General features: G+C 43.2%; 1 protein-coding gene across 4 annotated transcripts in view; it reads left to right on the forward strand.

The window, feature by feature from the left end:
- The window catches only part of LOC311021548 (FERM and PDZ domain-containing protein 4-like), a 29665-nt gene that overhangs the window by 10422 nt on the left and 1584 nt on the right, over window positions 1-17659 (forward strand). For 2 of the 4 annotated variants that reach the window (XM_084022151.1, XM_084022152.1), the window contains exons 2-16: window positions 780-896; window positions 7772-7932; window positions 8139-8259; window positions 9117-9162; window positions 9997-10101; window positions 11511-11618; window positions 11944-12075; window positions 12637-12756; window positions 13037-13173; window positions 13450-13576; window positions 13794-13883; window positions 14017-14199; window positions 14373-14496; window positions 14584-15561; window positions 16046-17233. In XM_084022151.1, coding sequence (XP_083878277.1) covers window positions 780-896; window positions 7772-7932; window positions 8139-8259; window positions 9117-9162; window positions 9997-10101; window positions 11511-11618; window positions 11944-12075; window positions 12637-12756; window positions 13037-13173; window positions 13450-13576; window positions 13794-13883; window positions 14017-14199; window positions 14373-14496; window positions 14584-15561; window positions 16046-17233 — 3737 coding nt within the window. The remainder of the gene's footprint in view (window positions 1-779; window positions 897-7771; window positions 7933-8138; window positions 8260-9116; window positions 9163-9996; window positions 10102-11510; window positions 11619-11943; window positions 12076-12636; window positions 12757-13036; window positions 13174-13449; window positions 13577-13793; window positions 13884-14016; window positions 14200-14372; window positions 14497-14583; window positions 15562-16045; window positions 17234-17659) is intronic. The other 2 variants (XM_084022153.1, XM_084022154.1) reach the window with 1 other exon arrangement.

Below are 17659 nucleotides of genomic sequence, written 5' to 3' on the forward strand. Positions count from 1 at the left end.
AATGAATGCGAAGAGCCCTGTTCCACGGCAGACAAGCCTTTGAAGTGACACAACTTACTGCCACCGCTTTCATAGCGTCACCAGCGTGCAGCCACAAAGAGATAAAGGGAAGACAAGACAAAAAAGAGACAACATGATGACATTCAAACCAATTACAGTTCCTCCAGAATACCTGCACTCTGCCAACTTGTAGCAGGCGAGGGAAAAGGCTGCGAACCATTGTGTTTTGTTGGTACAATCGGAAAATGTCACTTCATTTTTAGATTCAGACAGACGCGGCCTGTCATACAATAGACTGCAGTTAAGTGTTTTTGTGAACGATGGTTATAGCTCTTTTCTCTGATAAACTTCGTCTCGGCATTGAGCAAAATCGAATAACCGTTTCATAAGAAAAACTCCTCTGGGCTCCTTTTATAAAAGAATATGCTGACGTCTAGAAATGAAACCAATTTCATGCCTCTCAAAGCACAAGAGTGAGGCATGACAACTCTGCTTGTGTGATTAGCTTACATAATTAATTCAATTTGTATTCACAGAGTGAACTGTGGCTACGGAGCACTATTTATCACCCTGGGATCCGACGAACTCTTATCACTTGGGTTGAATCACTCCAGGACGCGTTTATCTTCTATTGTGACTGAAATAACTCCGACAAATATATCAAATTTGAGTTATTTAAGAGTTGGATTAACTGATGTGTCATGTAACCTCAGAGCTTGACACGTGTTATGCAGATCTATGATCTATGCTAAATCACTCATCCCTTTCTTCCCCTGCAGCCACAGGACCAAATCCTCAGGCTGGCCGCCCCCTTCAGGGACCTGGAGTGCTTCACAGGGACCCCCCAATGGATGGGACATGGGCACCAATAGAGAGGGGCGTGACTGCTACATCAAGTAAGTGCCCTGTGTTTAAAGAAACAGAGGGGGAAGCTTCCTCTGTCCCAGATGTTTCAGACACTTTGCCAGCCTGTGATTATTCCAGCCACGTCACTGCCTCCACACTGTCTCCATCTGTGCGTTCGGAATACTGATTCTCTGTTCCCTCCACTGCTGCGCACACTCTGCCGCTGCCCACTCTCACTCTCCCTCACGCTCTCGCACACCCACAACACTCCTCGCGTAGTCTCCCAAATGCAGAGAAGAGGGGCTTTAGAGAGCGTGCGTACGCATGCCGCCGAGGAAGGAATCCACCTGTGCAGGGACCGGTTTTGATCCGAGAGTCTGCACGTCCTCCAGAGGATGCTGGGTTATTGCGTGTCATCGGCTTAATTGATCCGTTCGTAATTGGGCACTTCTGGATATCTTGCACAGGCGAGTAAAAAGGAAACTCTGCACCGGCTCGTCATATGTTTGTGTGCACATGTTCTAATGTAACAAGTGAGCGTTTGCGTATTCATCCGTGCTGTCGTTTTGGATGACGTGTAATATGTGTTGGATCTTAAAGCTGCTTTTACGAACCCCTGTGCCTTCTACATTACTGTTAATGTTTGCTCCTTATATCTGCTCACAAAATTGTTATTTCTTCTAATTTATATATTATAGCTCAACGTGCGTACTAGTTTTTGTGTCCTTGATGCATCTCTGTGTGTGTGTGTTTGCATGGTGCACTGACTAGGAGGTGAGCACTTGTCACACATGGGTTATAGCACGAGGAAGCATGATGTCAGAGGAGTTATATAAGAAGTAAGGAGCGGTGAAAGTGCTGGATGCAGCGAGTGTGTGTGTGTGTGGATGAGGCAGATAATGGAGGCTGTTGTGGCTCCACAGCTTTCTATATTTGAGGAAGACGCATGAATAAGCAAGGCGACTGTCCGTGGTCATCTGGGTTTGTCATGGCTCCGGGGTGCTGATGCTAAATTGTTGTATTTCTCAGTGGAACACATGTTTGGTCTGCGTGACGGCAGCACATGAATAAAGCAGTAGCTGTTTAATAATTACGCTGTGATGCACGTTATTTAACATTAAAGATGCGATGCGATGTGACTTAAACAGAGTATATATATATATGTTTGGAAAAAAATACAGAGACTGAGCATGAGACGGCAGGATTTCTTTTCACGGCACAACGAAGTCAAAGTGACATGAACAGCGTTTCCCATCAGTACTTAAATTGACTTCATTAAGCCACATTTAATAGACAAAGCTACATTTCCATTCGGGAGGCAATTCACAACAGCCAGTCCCCTCAAAGGAGGAGTGACACAGCAAAAAATGTGCCAATACATACTGGCTGTGATTGCAGTGTTTAAAAAAAAAACAATAAAAAAAGGTTGCGTTCCAGGCAGGACAAACAGAACGTCCTCAGCACCAACAAGTTGTGAGCCATGTCGGAGCAGCCTTTCAGAATGAGAGAGGATATTGCTTTTGCTAATGAGCTCACTCCACTAGCACATGCTTTGGGGAACCAAGAGTCAAAATAGTCTTTGTAGTTTGTCGTGACAGCATTTCTGGGCACTTACTTTGGGTTCATCTTGTAAAACGCATCGCTCACAGTGCGGCTTCCGACTGCTGTATAGAGTGTTGCTACACTAGCGGCTAATGAGCATGATTAGGAACCATTAGATGCATGGCTGTCTGCACAATGGGAATCCAGCCATGTTTAGCAGGTGGCCGTGGAGGGGAGGAGACTCTTTCCTGAATGCACAGGTCCATGTGGTTTTTCATTTGTGCAGCAATCTGTTGAGTTTGTCATTCGAGCGATAACACTGACGCATACAACCGAACCAAATGTGTCCTTGAAGGATCTTGTGAAGTGAAATGTGAAGTGATAGAGTTCACTGTGCTGTGATTGTTGCTATGAGTTGTCTATAAATAGAAAAACATGTCTTGTTTTAAAGTCGTGACGAGGGTGAGGACGTCCCTTTTTTACGCTTTTTGTTGCGGGAGCGTCACTCCTTTTTTTTCTTAAAGGTACAGACACGGAATGGTGTGTGAATAGAGAGGGCCGGGAAGCAGATAGAAAGCCAGTAGTTGCTCGCGTGAGGTCGCCATTGTATCAACATGTTATATCGCAGTGGTTCCCAAACTTTTTCTGCTTTGTAGATAAAAAAAAACATTCACGCCCCCCCATGAAATCTGTTCATTTTTCCAGTTTCCGTTTTATTTTTTCCCAAATTCAAAATTTTCTGTTTTAGAATCATATTAGAATTAGAATATTTAGAATCATAATCATCAAATGGTGTCTAATCATGTGGTTGATGAATCAAAATTCAATAAATCAAGAAGAAAATATGAGAATTGTATTGAAGAAACATTGTAGTAGTATGTAGTAGTTCTAATTATAATTCCTTGTCATTCAGAGACCATGAACATGTGTATAAATATGCAAATGTTAGTGCAATCATTGATGGGGAGTCACAACTGAGAGCTTGGAGAGTCGTGTAAATATGCAAACGTTCACCTTCGGCGATCATTTAACACGTCACGCGTTACGTCACGGCCTCTCTGGTTCCACAAAGTCAGGATGTTTAAAAGGAGACACCGTTATGGCATTTAGCTAACATCCTTCGAAGGCTCTTCATTCGATGATTATGGTGGAATCTCTGTGTGAAAACGCCTACAAAAATGTCATCTACCTCTCAGCACGGGGGCTTGAGTACGCCACGTAAATAATTATGCACTTGAATGTGTAATTATAATCCGATATTTAACTGATGCATTTGGAAAACAAGTTGGCTGGGTGCATTAAAGGCTACGATTAAAAAGCTGTCTGTAACAATGGTAACTAAATGCACCAATGAATAATACATTAATACGCTGGCCCTCTCAGTTCAACGGGCATTAACGGGCAACGCCACGCCGCGTGTCTGTGTCTGCAAATACTGATGTGGGTGTGTTATACATATTTGCCTGCTCTCCAATGTTATCTGGACTGTGGATCCCTAAAATAAAACAGTGACGATGACAATGAGAAACATATATAGTTAATATAGGCGCTGTATATAAAGTTGTATTTCCCCAATACAACACATTACCTGTTGCTTCCATGTCAGAGAAATATAATATCAAATGTTTGAGCTAATTGTTGTTCCATTTTCTAAATAAGCGTATCCAAACTTATTTGACACAAACACCTTTCTTTCCTCAATTGTAAGACAAAAGAATGAGTACTACCATACTATTGAGTATGCCATGAAAAGATTAAGTATGTCCCAATACGTCCATATGCCAAAAGCACCAGGATGTCCGACTGCATCTGGTCACGAGTCCGCAAGCTTTTCTGGTGATTCTGAAGAAAAAAATCCATCCCACTGACTGAGCCACCGAGAGAGCGCAGATGACACCCTGATGACAAGTCCATCTGCGGGGGCACGCTACTACCGGACACGACTATTACATGACATGCCTTCGAAGCGGTTGCAGATCAGTTAGGTTTAGGAAAAGATAATGTTAAGTACGTTAATCCTAGAAGTTATTTCAGTGGGAATTTCATGTCGTGAAGTGGGTGCGTCTTGTAGCCTTTGGAGGCTGCATATAGATCCTTCTCGATGACAGCTCATTTTTTTTATTTATATCTCAAAAGACAAATACAACTTGAACATACACATTTAAGACGAGTTCATGTCTATCCCTCTTAATGCCCCCCGTACCCCCAAGGAATGACCTCTGGGACAACCCACGTTCTTAATCGTCAATAAGTTCCAACTTTTTAGTCTTGTTACCACAGGCTTTGTACATATTGTTACTGCCATTCTACTATAGCACACCACCATGAAACTGGAGGCTTCTGTGTTGATTTGACCAATTAATCCACCAATTTCTAAATGGATATGCTAAATTGTTTTGAAACTGTTGTAATGCTTTGTTACTCCATTTTACTAATATACCTTATCTTTTCTCCTTTTTTTTCATATGCTACTAATATTTTCTCATGGGAGCAAGCATTTAAATCAATTATAGTGCGTGTTGGAGTGAGGATGAGTGGGCATTTTGTAATTTGTCGATGTGATCATGTCGTGATGTTGTAGATTCAGTGACTAAAGCACCTCAAAGAATGAAAAGGTTAATGTGGCTTTGCCTTCAGCTTCTTGCTTAAGCTTCTCACTTTTCATTTCCATCTTAATCTCCATTTGTAATGCTTAAATAAATTAGGTTCTGCAGAAAAGTTGAATATATCTGCCAATAAACAGCCTTGAACTCTCCCCACTTCACATTTGCATGCAGGAAAGAGAGGAGATGCTGTTTTATCTTTTAATTACACCTCAATGCGGACGTGTTACCAAACTCACCAATGGAAGGACTTGGGGCTGTGTCATTTGGGTTTTAATTGAAATGAAAAGGATAATCTTAATTGCAAATAGACGTATTATGGCCTCTGCATATACTCACACAGTATACATTATATTACCTTGCATGTATTATGATTTCAGTTGAATATGCAGAACAATGTTTTTCTCTCTCATTCTTCCTTCCTCTTGCATGACAAAGCATCCCAAGCAAAAGAAGGGAGTGGGAGGAGGGATCAGGACTTCTTCCTTTGAGCGGGAAGCAGTGGGATTATTGTAAAATGTCTTCATTTTGAGAAAACTTAAGTAGGTGGTACTGTAGCACCTCTTTAAATGACAGAGAATAACAAACCATCAAGATGGAGGTGGAAAATCATATTTGTTGTTTTACCTTCTGTAGATTATTATAGCTCATTTTATCTCAGCCTATCAGGGTCTTGTTCAGGTTGAAAGAGGCTGAGGTTTTGTCTGGAACTGAAAGAGGAGGTCGTTTGGTTCATTTAGAGCAATGTTCAATGTTTTTTCAGGTCAAGGACCCCCTATTACATATCCTATAAAAAGGCGTTGCTTATTAAACCGGGCCAATAATGAAGTGTAGTGCAGCCATGTAAAAAGGTACTTTGCAATGATGTATGAATACAGTTTACAATGCTAAGCCATTACAATAATAATTGCTGACAGATTCATATATTTATAGCACATATTGTAATTCTATATTGAGATTTCTATCTCAATTATCATCACAATTTCACATTAACACAACAATTATCATTTATATTTGCTTATCAGCTGGTATTAATGTGTATTTTTGGACATATTTAAAATTTTGGAAGTTTGCGATCGAATCATTTTGGGGACCCCTTGCTGTAACTCTGCGGACTCAATAGTGGTCTCGACCCCATGTTGAAGATCTCTGATTTAGAGCATATTTTTTACTGTTCGACACAAATTGTTGAATCCGATTCAGGTGATTCATCTCCTTCTGCTGTGTTGTCGACCTCCTCAAGCAAAATGAAGGCCACCATTTTACTAGGATTGGCTAGTAAAGTCAATCTTGGCAGAATGGTTGTAATACAGCATTTATCTGTTGAAGTAAAAGGTGAATGTGAGAGCAGATCCGGTTCGCTTCTAGTTCAGGACTGATATTACCACAAAAGAAATCTCCCGCTGTCTTTCATTATCTGTTAAGCAACCGCATTTTCCATCCTAATGATAGATCACATCTCTCCTTTTCTGCTTTACAGCTCTGGGAGAGAATTGTTGATTCCTCCTCTGAAATCACAGTTGGCAATCACTGAGCTTTGAACATCTTGTTGAACATGTTTCGTTTTTTTTTTTTTGTCTCTTTGGCTTTGGGAATGCGTTTGACAGATCTCACTGTGTCTTTGTGCCACGGAAGATTAATTGTTAGTATTTAGTAGTGAGTTGTACATGTGTCAAGAATAACTGTGAATTACACACTGTCTGCCCACGGCTTTAATTAACCAACATTGTTGGCACCATGCGGAGCTGCTGCTGCTTTTTGCAGCCAGAGAGAGTGCAGAAACACGGTATAAACTGATCACAGAATATGTGGAAAGCAGTTTCTGCTTTGTCTTTTGAGGTCAAGGCGAGTATAGTAACTGTGTTGGAGGGACAAAGAAAACATATTTCAACAGCACATTCCTCATCGTACCTGTCCTGCGCCTTTATTAGTTCTGTAAGCAGTAATTATGAATCTTAATACTACAGAATATTGTAACGTCTCCTTGGGAAAGCACACTGTGGATATCTGCAATGTGAAAATATAAACACTGGAGCCTCATTACCATCGCCCACATGCTCTATTTTTGCAGCATTGCACTAGTTCCTTATTTCAAAACAGTATCTTATTTTATCTTTAAAAAATTGGGGTATTGGAAGGATGAAGAAAAGTGTATTCATCAGGGAAACAAAGTAAACAACCACTTTCTGTACAGTTAGCAGTTCTATCTACATGTCTCCTTTTATTAACGTCTTTACACAGCTTCCCCCAGTTTGACTTACAAGGTGATTCTTTTTTTAGTTGTTATATTAGTTCAGCAGCAACTAACAATTGTTTTCATTATAATAAAAACCTGCAAATTTGGTCAAACGATTGTCAAAAAATACCCATCTCAAGTTCCCAGAGCCCAAGTTGTTCTTTCTCTAACCAAACAGAACAATTAAATTCCAATTTACAATAATAAAATAGAAATAAGCAGTAAATGTTTGGAGTTGTGCCTAACATTTGGCTTGAATAATAAGTCAGTCTTTTACCTTCATATTTAGGGTCATGATGAATACCCAAATGCAAATCCAACTGTTCTTCATATCCCAAAATGTTTACTTTTAAAATATTCAAAATCAGACTTATCACAACATTAAAATGGCATTTAAAAAAAATATATATGAAAATGTCATGAAAGTGGAAAATTTGACATTTCTGTTCACCTATTTTCATTCCATGCAAAAGCAGTGCTTTACAATGTCACAAAACCAAGCGGTAGCAATGATAAATGCAGGACTATTTCATTCCTCCCACAGCCACGTCTCCCAGAGCTGCTCCCTGGATGAGGTTCGTCTGGACGGGGACAAGTTTGTGCCACCAGCGCCCCGGAAGGTGGAGATGAGACGAGACCCAGTGCTTGGGTTTGGATTTGTGGCCGGCAGTGAGAAACCTGTGGTGGTCCGCTCAGTAACACCAGGTAAAGTCTCCCAGCAGTACAGTGAGCTCTAATACAACAGTGACTCACTCGCTCCATGGACATTATCAACACATCCACCCAAGGAGATGAAACCTTCCTCGAAAGCAGCCAGGGAGAGAGGACATTGTATTAACAGATTCTAATAACGCTCATTAGAGCTTTGAGTGTGCACGGCAGTAATACGTTTGTTGGGTGTGTGTTGGCAGGGGGTCCATCAGAGGGCAAGCTGATCCCAGGAGACGAGATCATCATGATTAATGATGAGCCCGTCAGTTCAGCACCCAGGGAGAGAGTTATTGACCTTGTCAGGTATGACAACACACTAAGGTGAGATGTCATTTGCCTGCTGTTGAACGTGATGTTGACGACTGTATAGAAAAAAAAAACCTTCCTGGTGGTTTTCATGTTTTATTGTCTTACAACATTGAATCAAAGTAGATTTAACGTTTAATTTGTTTCACTGATCAACGGAAAAAAATACTTTCAATGATCTCCACAAAGTGATCTTAATTCATTACAAATGTTGCATCAGTATTGACCCCCTTAATGTCACTTCAAGTTTTAGAGGTTGCATAATTAAAACTACATCTCTATCTTGAAGGGGTCGCACCAAGCAACTGTGTAAACATGTTTAAAGAGGGCACATTAAATCCCCTATGATGCAATGCTGTAAAACAATTTCACTTGAAAACGTCCAAGGAAGGTGAGAGGCCCTCTAGTTCACTTTTGTAATGTATCTAAATAATCCAACCACTTCTCACTATTTCATTTTTAAACACTATTACCAAATATTTCAGCTGGATGGATGTGGTACATTATTGTTGTCAGCTGTTCCATTCACCGTGATTTAGTGATGCTGGCGATGATATTTTTTCATGCATCTCATTAAAGTAATATTACTGACACAGCTGAGTGGCTGCTTGTGAGACCGGTGCAGCATTAGTACAGAAAAACGTGCCCATGTGGCCACTCCTTCAACAGCTCCTTTGGCCTTGAATGGCTCCGGCGTCTGCAGTGTCTCCCTACGGAGGCCAGACGGGGCTGCCTCTGCATCGGGACACGATGTTCCTCATGCTACCCTCCGCCATGATGTCCCAAAGATAATACAAAAATTACGTTTTGTTGATATATTTTACCCAAAAAATATAGTTTTTCAATTGAAATGATTTGTTTGTGTCTTGCAGGAGTTGCAAGGAGTCCATATTGTTGAGCGTTGTCCAGCCGTACCCGGTAAGATTCTCAGTCCCCTATGAATGAAATACAGTACGTTCCAGTAGGCTGTTTGGAGCTGATTATTTTGTTGACTCCACAAAAGTCATTAATCATGCCATATGTTTGTGCTGGCACTGTATCAGTAATGGCTTGGCTGGGTGTTATAGCCCCGCTAACTCAAAGGCTCCAATTGCTGCAGTGTTTTTTTCTAAGTCTTCTCATGTTGTAGTGTCAGATCCTCGCAGGACCTCAGGTGAACCGACCACATTTACATTTACTAGACTCACGGAGCACCAGATGGTTGTGAACACACAGTGCCAGCGGCAAATATTTGGCCTTTGTTTACAGTTCACATCAGTGGTGATGTGAATTATGCTTGAATTCCCTCCAAAAATAGATCACATCATGAGCGCATGCTCACAGAAACATATATGGTGACTCATATTATGGTGTTTCATACTATACTACGTAAGCTCATCACGGTGAGTGTTGAGTCTTTAAAAAAAAAGCCACTGTGACGCAACTTGTTAAAGGATTTATTCCGAAAAAAACATGGGTGTAATATTCCACACCACTCAGAGGCAGCTCTTATAATCCGCCCTGTAATTGCATCTGTTTACCAGATGTTTCTTTGCAGCATCATGACACAGTAGCAGTGAAGGTGTCCTTCAGCTTACGCTCTTACACAGAGCACCTAATTGCATCAGTGGAGCGGAGAAATGGGAGGTTATCATGTTTCAAAAAGGGAACATGTCCTTGAATTGTGTGGAGCTGATATAATACATGACTCATCTATAAAAGAGCTGATTGTCCTTTAAATCATTTTTTTTTCTTCTTCTTTCCCTCCAAAAGTCACCCAAATCAGCATTCATCAGCGCAGCCAAAAAGGCCAAGTTAAAGACTAATCCTGTTAAAGTCCGCTTCGCCGAAGAGGTCATCATCAACGGCCAGGTCCCCGTAAGTCACACTGGACACTGATTCATTCTGTACACATCAAGGTCCTGAACAGCAGACGACAGCGTCAGACTTTAACTCGAAACGTGAGCACGGAGCGGAGTGAAAATATCAGAAACCCCTAAATGGCAAACGGACCCGCTTCTTTTATCTTTCATTTCTTTTCATCGCCCTGAAATAGAGGGCATGTGGGTATGATTGACCGAAAAGTGGGGCGCTCTCAAAAGCGAGCTTCCCTGATTTGTCAGATGTGCCACACAGCAGCAACCGCAACGTGAGCAAACTGGCAGGCAGTCGTGCCTTCTGAGCAAAAAAAGACAGCATTGTACATAAAACCAGTGATTATTAAAGAAGACGATCAGTGTGAAACGTTCGCTACAGTTTTAGCTCAGTGAAAAACATACGTTTGAAGAAATATTGTGACATATGCTAATTAGCTTTCATGCGGAGAGTTAGAACTCGCAAAAAGGACAAGTTGTGTTTTTACAGAGGGGTGATGTGCCGGACTATTTCTTGACTGGGCGTAGGAAGTTTCTGTAGCTGTGAGAGCACGTCAATTAGTGAGCTTTAGACTTGCCTCGCTTTTCTCCCTGTAAGTTTGCTAACTGTCTCCTGGTTGTAGCTTTATAATTAGCTCGCAGCTGAAAGAGTTTCCATCCTCTCATGTTCAGCAAATAAATGTATTTCCCAAAAATGTGGAACGATTCCTTTCATATTCTTTTTATTTTGAATGTGCAAATCATTTTCTCCCAGGGGTTTTTCTAATTACAGCATTTTCCTCTCACACACTGAAGCTGGGTAGGCAGTACATTCTGGCGTCATTGGGAAGAAATTCCATAAAAATATTTCGGCATATTATAATTTAAGTGGTCTGAGAGAAAACTAGACTGTACATTCCAGTTTTCAGGCTTTAGAAAATCGAGTCTGTGACAGGAGACTTTGACCAATCACAGATCATTTCAGAGCGAGGGTGCTCTACAAATGCAGATGCACGTCGCTTCAGATGATTCAAGCCTGATTCAACGGCAGAACATGTTGCTATTCCAGCATTGGCAACGTGAAGCATTTCAGAGATGAAGAAAAAAATGGTACAAAAGAATCGACTGCAGCTAGCTCAGGGCAACTAGCTCACGGCAACTCACCGCTTTGGTGAGCAGAAAAGTAAACTATGAGCAACATTTTCTCTCCATTTCAGTAACGCTTCACCCATATTGTATCTAGTTCGCACAAGTTGGCAAAGAAAACAGGAATGTCATTCTCACGAACATGATGGAAATGAGGTTTGAAAAGAATCGGGTGGGAGGGGCTTGGGACAAGAGGGGAGAGCTGCAGGATTAGGGCCGTATTTACAAATGCTTGCCCTTGAGTACCAAAAAAGTGAGATGTGTTTATCATATGATTTTTGTCCTCAGGAAACAGTGAAGGACAACTCCCTTCTCTTTATGCCAAATGTTCTGAAGGTGTACCTGGAGAACGGGCAGACTAAATCATTTAAATTTGACAGCAGCACATCCATTAAGGTAGGTGCCGGAAAAGAACCTTGCTGTCTCTATGAAATGCAGCTGCGTAATCTAAAGTGATATTTTGATTAAATGTTAAATAGTATTCACAGTCGCGCTGTGTTTTCTAAAGTGCATTCAGAACCTTCACTGAACTGAAATTGGGATTCAAACCAAACACATTTTGAACCTAATTAACTGCATCAGGATGAACTTGCGAACTACATTCCCTTTGTTGAAATTCCGATTGTTCAGCCCATGTTTTTGTGCGTGTTGAGTCGTGAAAATGACTGCTTCGGTGCACTGTTCTCATAATATATTCACTGTTTTTGTCTTTGTGTAAAAGGATGTCATCTTGACCCTGCAAGAAAAGCTATCCATTAAGAGTATCGAGCACTTCTCTCTCATGCTGGAGCAAAGAGCCGAGGGCTCAGCCAGCAAACTCATGCTCCTGCATGAGCAGGAGATGCTAACTCAGGTGAGACGGCTCTCTTGGCTGCCGCTAAACAGGAGAGAGGTAGTTAAATAATGAACTTAATGACAAAACAGGGGCAGAATATCACCCTTGTTTTCAGAATAAAGCAGGTTTGTATTCATGAGGCATTACAACAAGGAGCAAAACAGCAGGCTCTAATTTTAATTCAATATTTATTAGTTCAATATTTTGCAAAATGTGCTCATTCACATTCTTGCCGAGTGTTAAAAATCTCTAAATCTCTGTAAAAGACCCTCAAGAAAGCCACTATCTCTTGTTTTTACACTTTGCTTTTTGCACAGATTAAACAAAATAGATAAAAAGTGTTAATTAGCGATCGTTAGATGTGCCGGTGGGTGGATTTCTTTACCTTCTGGACAGGCTAGCTGTTCCCCATGTTTCCAGTCTCTGAGCGTCTCCTGGCTCCAGCTACAAATTATTCCTTGAATTATGTCAAATATTAATCCTGACAGTTCAAATCAAACGTTGCATGCACTGTCCCCGTTTGTAGATGCCAAAGCTTGACTAATTTGACCCTCTTTATTGTCTTGACTTGTGCTCCAGGTGACACAGAGGCCGGGGTCACACAAGATGAAGTGCTTTTTTCGCATCACTTTTGTCCCAAAGGACCCCGTTGACCTGCTGAGGAGAGATGCTGTAGCATTTGAGTACCTCTATGTTCAGGTGAATATCATCAGATAACTCTTAACACAGTGGAGTTTGTACCCTGCCTTCGCCCAATGACAGCTAGGATCGGCTCCAGCCCCCCCACGACCCTGAATACAGGATAAGTGGTAGACGATGGATGGCTGGATGGAAAGATGGATGGCATTGCCATCTGAAAACACTTAGTCGAGACTTAAGTCTATAGTGACAGGCTTAGCAGACACATGGGTGCTGTAGGCCTGCTGTCGTTAACTGACATGTAACCCCCTCCTGTCCTCTTCCTCTCCGGCTCCTCCAGAGCTGTAATGACGTGGTCCTGGAGAGATTTGGGTCAGAGCTGAAATACGACACGGCCCTCCATCTGGCTGCCCTGCAAATGTATATTCTAACCATCAATGCCAAGCAGTCCCAGAAGGTGTCCCTCAAGTACATTGAGTAAGTAGATCGTATACTATGAAGTCATTTTGTTGTTTGGTTACTCAGTCCAGAATGCGAACGCAACAATAAAGAGCCCACAGGTGTCGTCCTACTGCAATGTGAGAAGATACAACCCTGCCGGTGATTAATGATTCTGATTGTACCCCGTCAGTTAATCAATGTACCACCTGTGGGGTGAAGCAAATCAATCAGCGGTCAAGAGTGATGACTTGATGGTTTGTCATAGTGACTGAGTGACCTTCTCCCTCATCTTTATGAATTGTGCGTCTGCAGGAAGGAGTGGGGTCTGGCGTTGTTCCTGCCTCCTGCAGTGCTGTCGAGCATGAAAGAGAAGAACATCAAAAAAGCCCTAACTCACATCCTCAAAACCAACCAGAACCTGGTGCCGCCTGGTAAAAAGGTAGAGTGCACTACCGCTTCCCCTTCTCTCTTCCTCTCTCTTTGTATGCATAAGTCTCTTCATCTCTCTCTTTGAGTTTCATTGCATCTGAAAGAAAAATAATCTTTACCACCACCTGGTGGAGTGTTCAGCTTCTTTTTTTTTTTAAACATTCTGCTCTAAATAGTTATTCAGCTTGTATCTCATCCTATGGGTAATGTTTTATCCTCCGTTCCAGCTGACTGCCTTGCAAGCGAAGGTCCATTATCTGAAGTATCTCAGCGACTTGAGGCTGTACGGAGGACGGGTTTTTAAATCCACCCTCATTGTGAGTGAAACCGTCTCCTCACATTGTGTGCAGCCAATGATTGACAGAAAAAGAAAAAATGTGTCAGGACACTTGAGGTTTATTTGCACGCATTTAAGTGTTACATGTGCCGGCTTCCTCTTCCCTTTCACAGCAAGGAGAAAAGCACACTGAAGTGACATTGCTGGTCGGGCCCAAATATGGCATCAGCCATGTGATTAACACCAAAACAAACCTGGTGGCGCTTCTGGCTGATTTCAGTCACGTCAACCGCATTGAGATGTACACAGAAGATGAGAACAGGGTTAGAGTGGAACTGCACGTTTTGGACGTAAAGGTTAATAAACCCTCTTTCTTTGAATATAAAAGCAGGTGCTGACTGATTTTGTAATTATTTCCTAGAAAAAACAGCACCAAGTCTGTTTAGCAGTCATTTATACATCCTTCTCTGGCCCCTGGTTCCCATTTATTTTGTGCTCACTGCCATCTGCTTATCTGCCTCTTTCACAGCCCATCACTCTTATAATGGAGTCTGTTGATGCAATGAATCTGGCCTGTTTGACTGCTGGCTACTACAGATTACTGGTAGACTCTCGGCGCTCCATCTTCAACGTGGCCAAAAATACAGAAACAAGTACGTATGGCATGGCCGCAAGATGACTCATCAGAATGTTCCTTGTTTAAATAGAGCGGTTTCATTTTTTTGGTTTCCTCTTTGCAGGCCATGCGGCGAGAATAAAGCAGACCTACCAGGCCATCGAGTGTACATACAGCACACCGCATAAAGGATTTGACGACAGAAACATCCAGCGATACAGCCAAGATTATTCGGACCAGGAGTGCGAATACCTCGAGCATGGGAAATTTGAAGGCCAACCTGTCTACATAACTGAGATCCAACAGGCCCAGCACTCGATGCACATGGCGGAGAGAGCAGAGTGCTGCAGAATCCCTTGCTCGTACCTCAACATCCCCAGGCCCAAACCCCAAGACTCCTCTCGGAGTGCAAAGGTCTCCTTCATATTTGGAGATCCTCCCTTAGACAGCGTTAACCCCCAAAACCTGGGCTACCAGAGACTGATGGATGAAGGCCCAGAGATTCTAGACAATCACAGCCACATGTATAGGCGTCTCGAGGAGGACTATAAGATGATGGATGCCATAGAAGACAGGGACGGGTATCAGTACTCCACCAAAATCTTCGGTCCGACAGAATGCATCGAGGAGCCGCTGCTGCACGACATCTGCTACGCAGAGACGACAGACGACGCAGAGGATGAGGATGACATCAGCTGTGAGGAGGACATGGTGATGAGTGACATTGACAAGCCCATGTTACTCTCGCTCTCCGGGTCTAGCGATGACATCATTGACTTGACCTCTCTCCCTCCACCGCCGGAGGGTAACAACGAGGAGGACAATGACGTACTGCTGCACTCCCTTAACCTGGCCATCGCCGCTCCTCCTCCCGGCTTCAGGGACAGCTCTGACGAGGAGGAGCAGCAGCAGCAGGGGGCCGGGACTCGGGCCCAGGGGGCCTGCAACGATATCCCAGTGTCTCTCATAGATTCAGTGCCCACCCTCGGAGCGGAGGGCCACGGGGAGCCTCTGAACGATGCAGTGGTGTCCACTTTACAGGCACTCGAGGCCCTCGCTGCATCGGAGGAACAGAGTCCAGCACAGTCAGAGAGTAGCACAGGTTCTCCTTTCACTATTGTAACATTCATCCACTAACACCACACCCGTTCCAGCCATTCACTTTTGAGTTGTCGTTGTTGATTCCTTTTTTTCAATAAAGCCCATTTTGTTCTGTTTCCCTTTGTGTTGAGCGTTTCTTCATTCGTTTGAGCATACAGTTGGGTTCATTACTGCATCATTCATTTTGCCTGCTGTTGTTTTGTGGATCATTTTTTCATCGTTTCTTGCTAATATAGACAAAATGTGTTTTATTGTTTATATCATGCTAATTCTCAATATTTTATAGATACCATCATTTGTTTGTCATTTTAATTGGTTAATATGTTTTGATTCATATTTATCATTGTGATCACACCTTTTCTCCCCAACATGCTGAATTACATTGTCATTATCATTAACGGCATTTAACTCCTTTCCTTAATCTGTGTTGTTTCTCGTGTGCCTCTGATGAAGTCGCTAATTAAGTGTTTGTCTTTCTGTGGCAGGTGTAGAAATATCACGAGCATTTAGTCCCGAGTCCTCCGATTCTGGCAACGAGACAAACTCCTCTGAGATGACGGAGAGCTCGGAGCTGGCCACTGCTCAAAGACACTCAGAGAACCACTTGAGGATGCACGTCGCCATGACGGAAGGATACCACGCCGTGCACGAGGAGAAGACGGAGGTCGCCGCACCCAGCGACGCCTGCACAGGAATTATGCAATACAACCCCCTGGAGCATCAGGACGAGGAGGCGAAACCTTCCTCCATCGCCTCCGCCCAGATTTTCCACTCGGACGGTGGAGAGATGGAGCCGGAGACGATGGAAATCAAATCAGTCAGCGAGTACTTCACCAAACTGCACATGGGCTCGATGATGAGCAGGCAGCGAGGGAAACAGCGGGAGGCAGAGAGCAGGATGCAAGGAGATACCTGTGAATCCTCTGACAGACCTCACGTGACAGTTCACGACCCGGCTAAAGATGAGCCTGCTCATCTCGTTGGGAAGTACAACGCTTTCACTGTGAGAGACTCTTACTACATGAATCAACTCGATCTGGGGCGAACACACTATAAAGACAGGCATCAGCAATGGCACCAGAGAGCGCCCGGGAACAAAATGGCAGAAAATCTCCCTCCAGAATGTGCGAGTGACCCGCAGGCTTCCCACGCAGACAGGTTGACGGTTCAGGGAGAGAAGCGGGACCCGGACGAAAGGAGTCGCTCTCCATCCAAAGGGCCCGTCCTCGCAGAAGGAGATGCCCCGATGCGGGACGGCGAGCAGCCGCAGAGTAAGATCCCGCCGTCGGAGCACGACGTTGCACAGTCGTACGAGTACCACGTCAACAAGCGCATGTCGTCGATACAGAGCGAAGGCGTTCATTCCCTCCAGAGCTCACAGTGTTCCTCCATCGACGCCGGTTGTAGCACAGGCAGCAGCAGCTGTGTCACCCCCATGGATTCCCCCCTTTGTGTCACAGACAATCTGCACGTGCTTTCAGAGTGCTCGCTCAAGGGTCTGGGTTATGTAGCCGCCGAGGAGAAGGCTTACGGCCCCCCGGGTCAGGGGAGGGCCGGCCACCCCATTGACCCCACCTTGCTGAGGAAGATCCATGCGGCTACCAGTGCTGAGCCTGGGTTGGGGATCACACGGGAAGGCAGTCACCGAATGCCCAAGATAAAAGAAACCACAGGTAGAACTAAACAGGAGGGTGCATGAAAAGAGCTTAATGGAGTCATTGCAGGCAGGAATATATTTAACATGGTCCGTTAACTTTCGTGAAAAAGAAGCCAAGCTAGCAGCTCTGTGAGGATGCATTTAGGCAGAGCAGTGCTTTGAACTAACATACTCACAATGCCAATGCTAACATGCTTATGATAAATCTAGGGGTGGCAATCTTGAGAAACTAGCAAGAATAAGATATTTTTTTGAAATAAATTCCAACCCTTATTTGAGGAGATCTCTTGAAATGTTATGTTCCATCTATTTCCATCTTTAGAGTTAAGATTCAGGAAATCTCTGTTTACATGGTACATATAGTGTTATAATTGACATGTGTGATTTGTTTCAGATGAATGTGTGCTGTGTCAGGGTGATGCTTAACAGTTCTCTTTGTTTT

This window comes from Eutrigla gurnardus (genome assembly GCF_963514095.1).
Source record: "Eutrigla gurnardus genome assembly, chromosome: 12".
In the NCBI taxonomy this organism is placed as follows: Eukaryota; Metazoa; Chordata; class Actinopteri; order Perciformes; family Triglidae; genus Eutrigla; species Eutrigla gurnardus.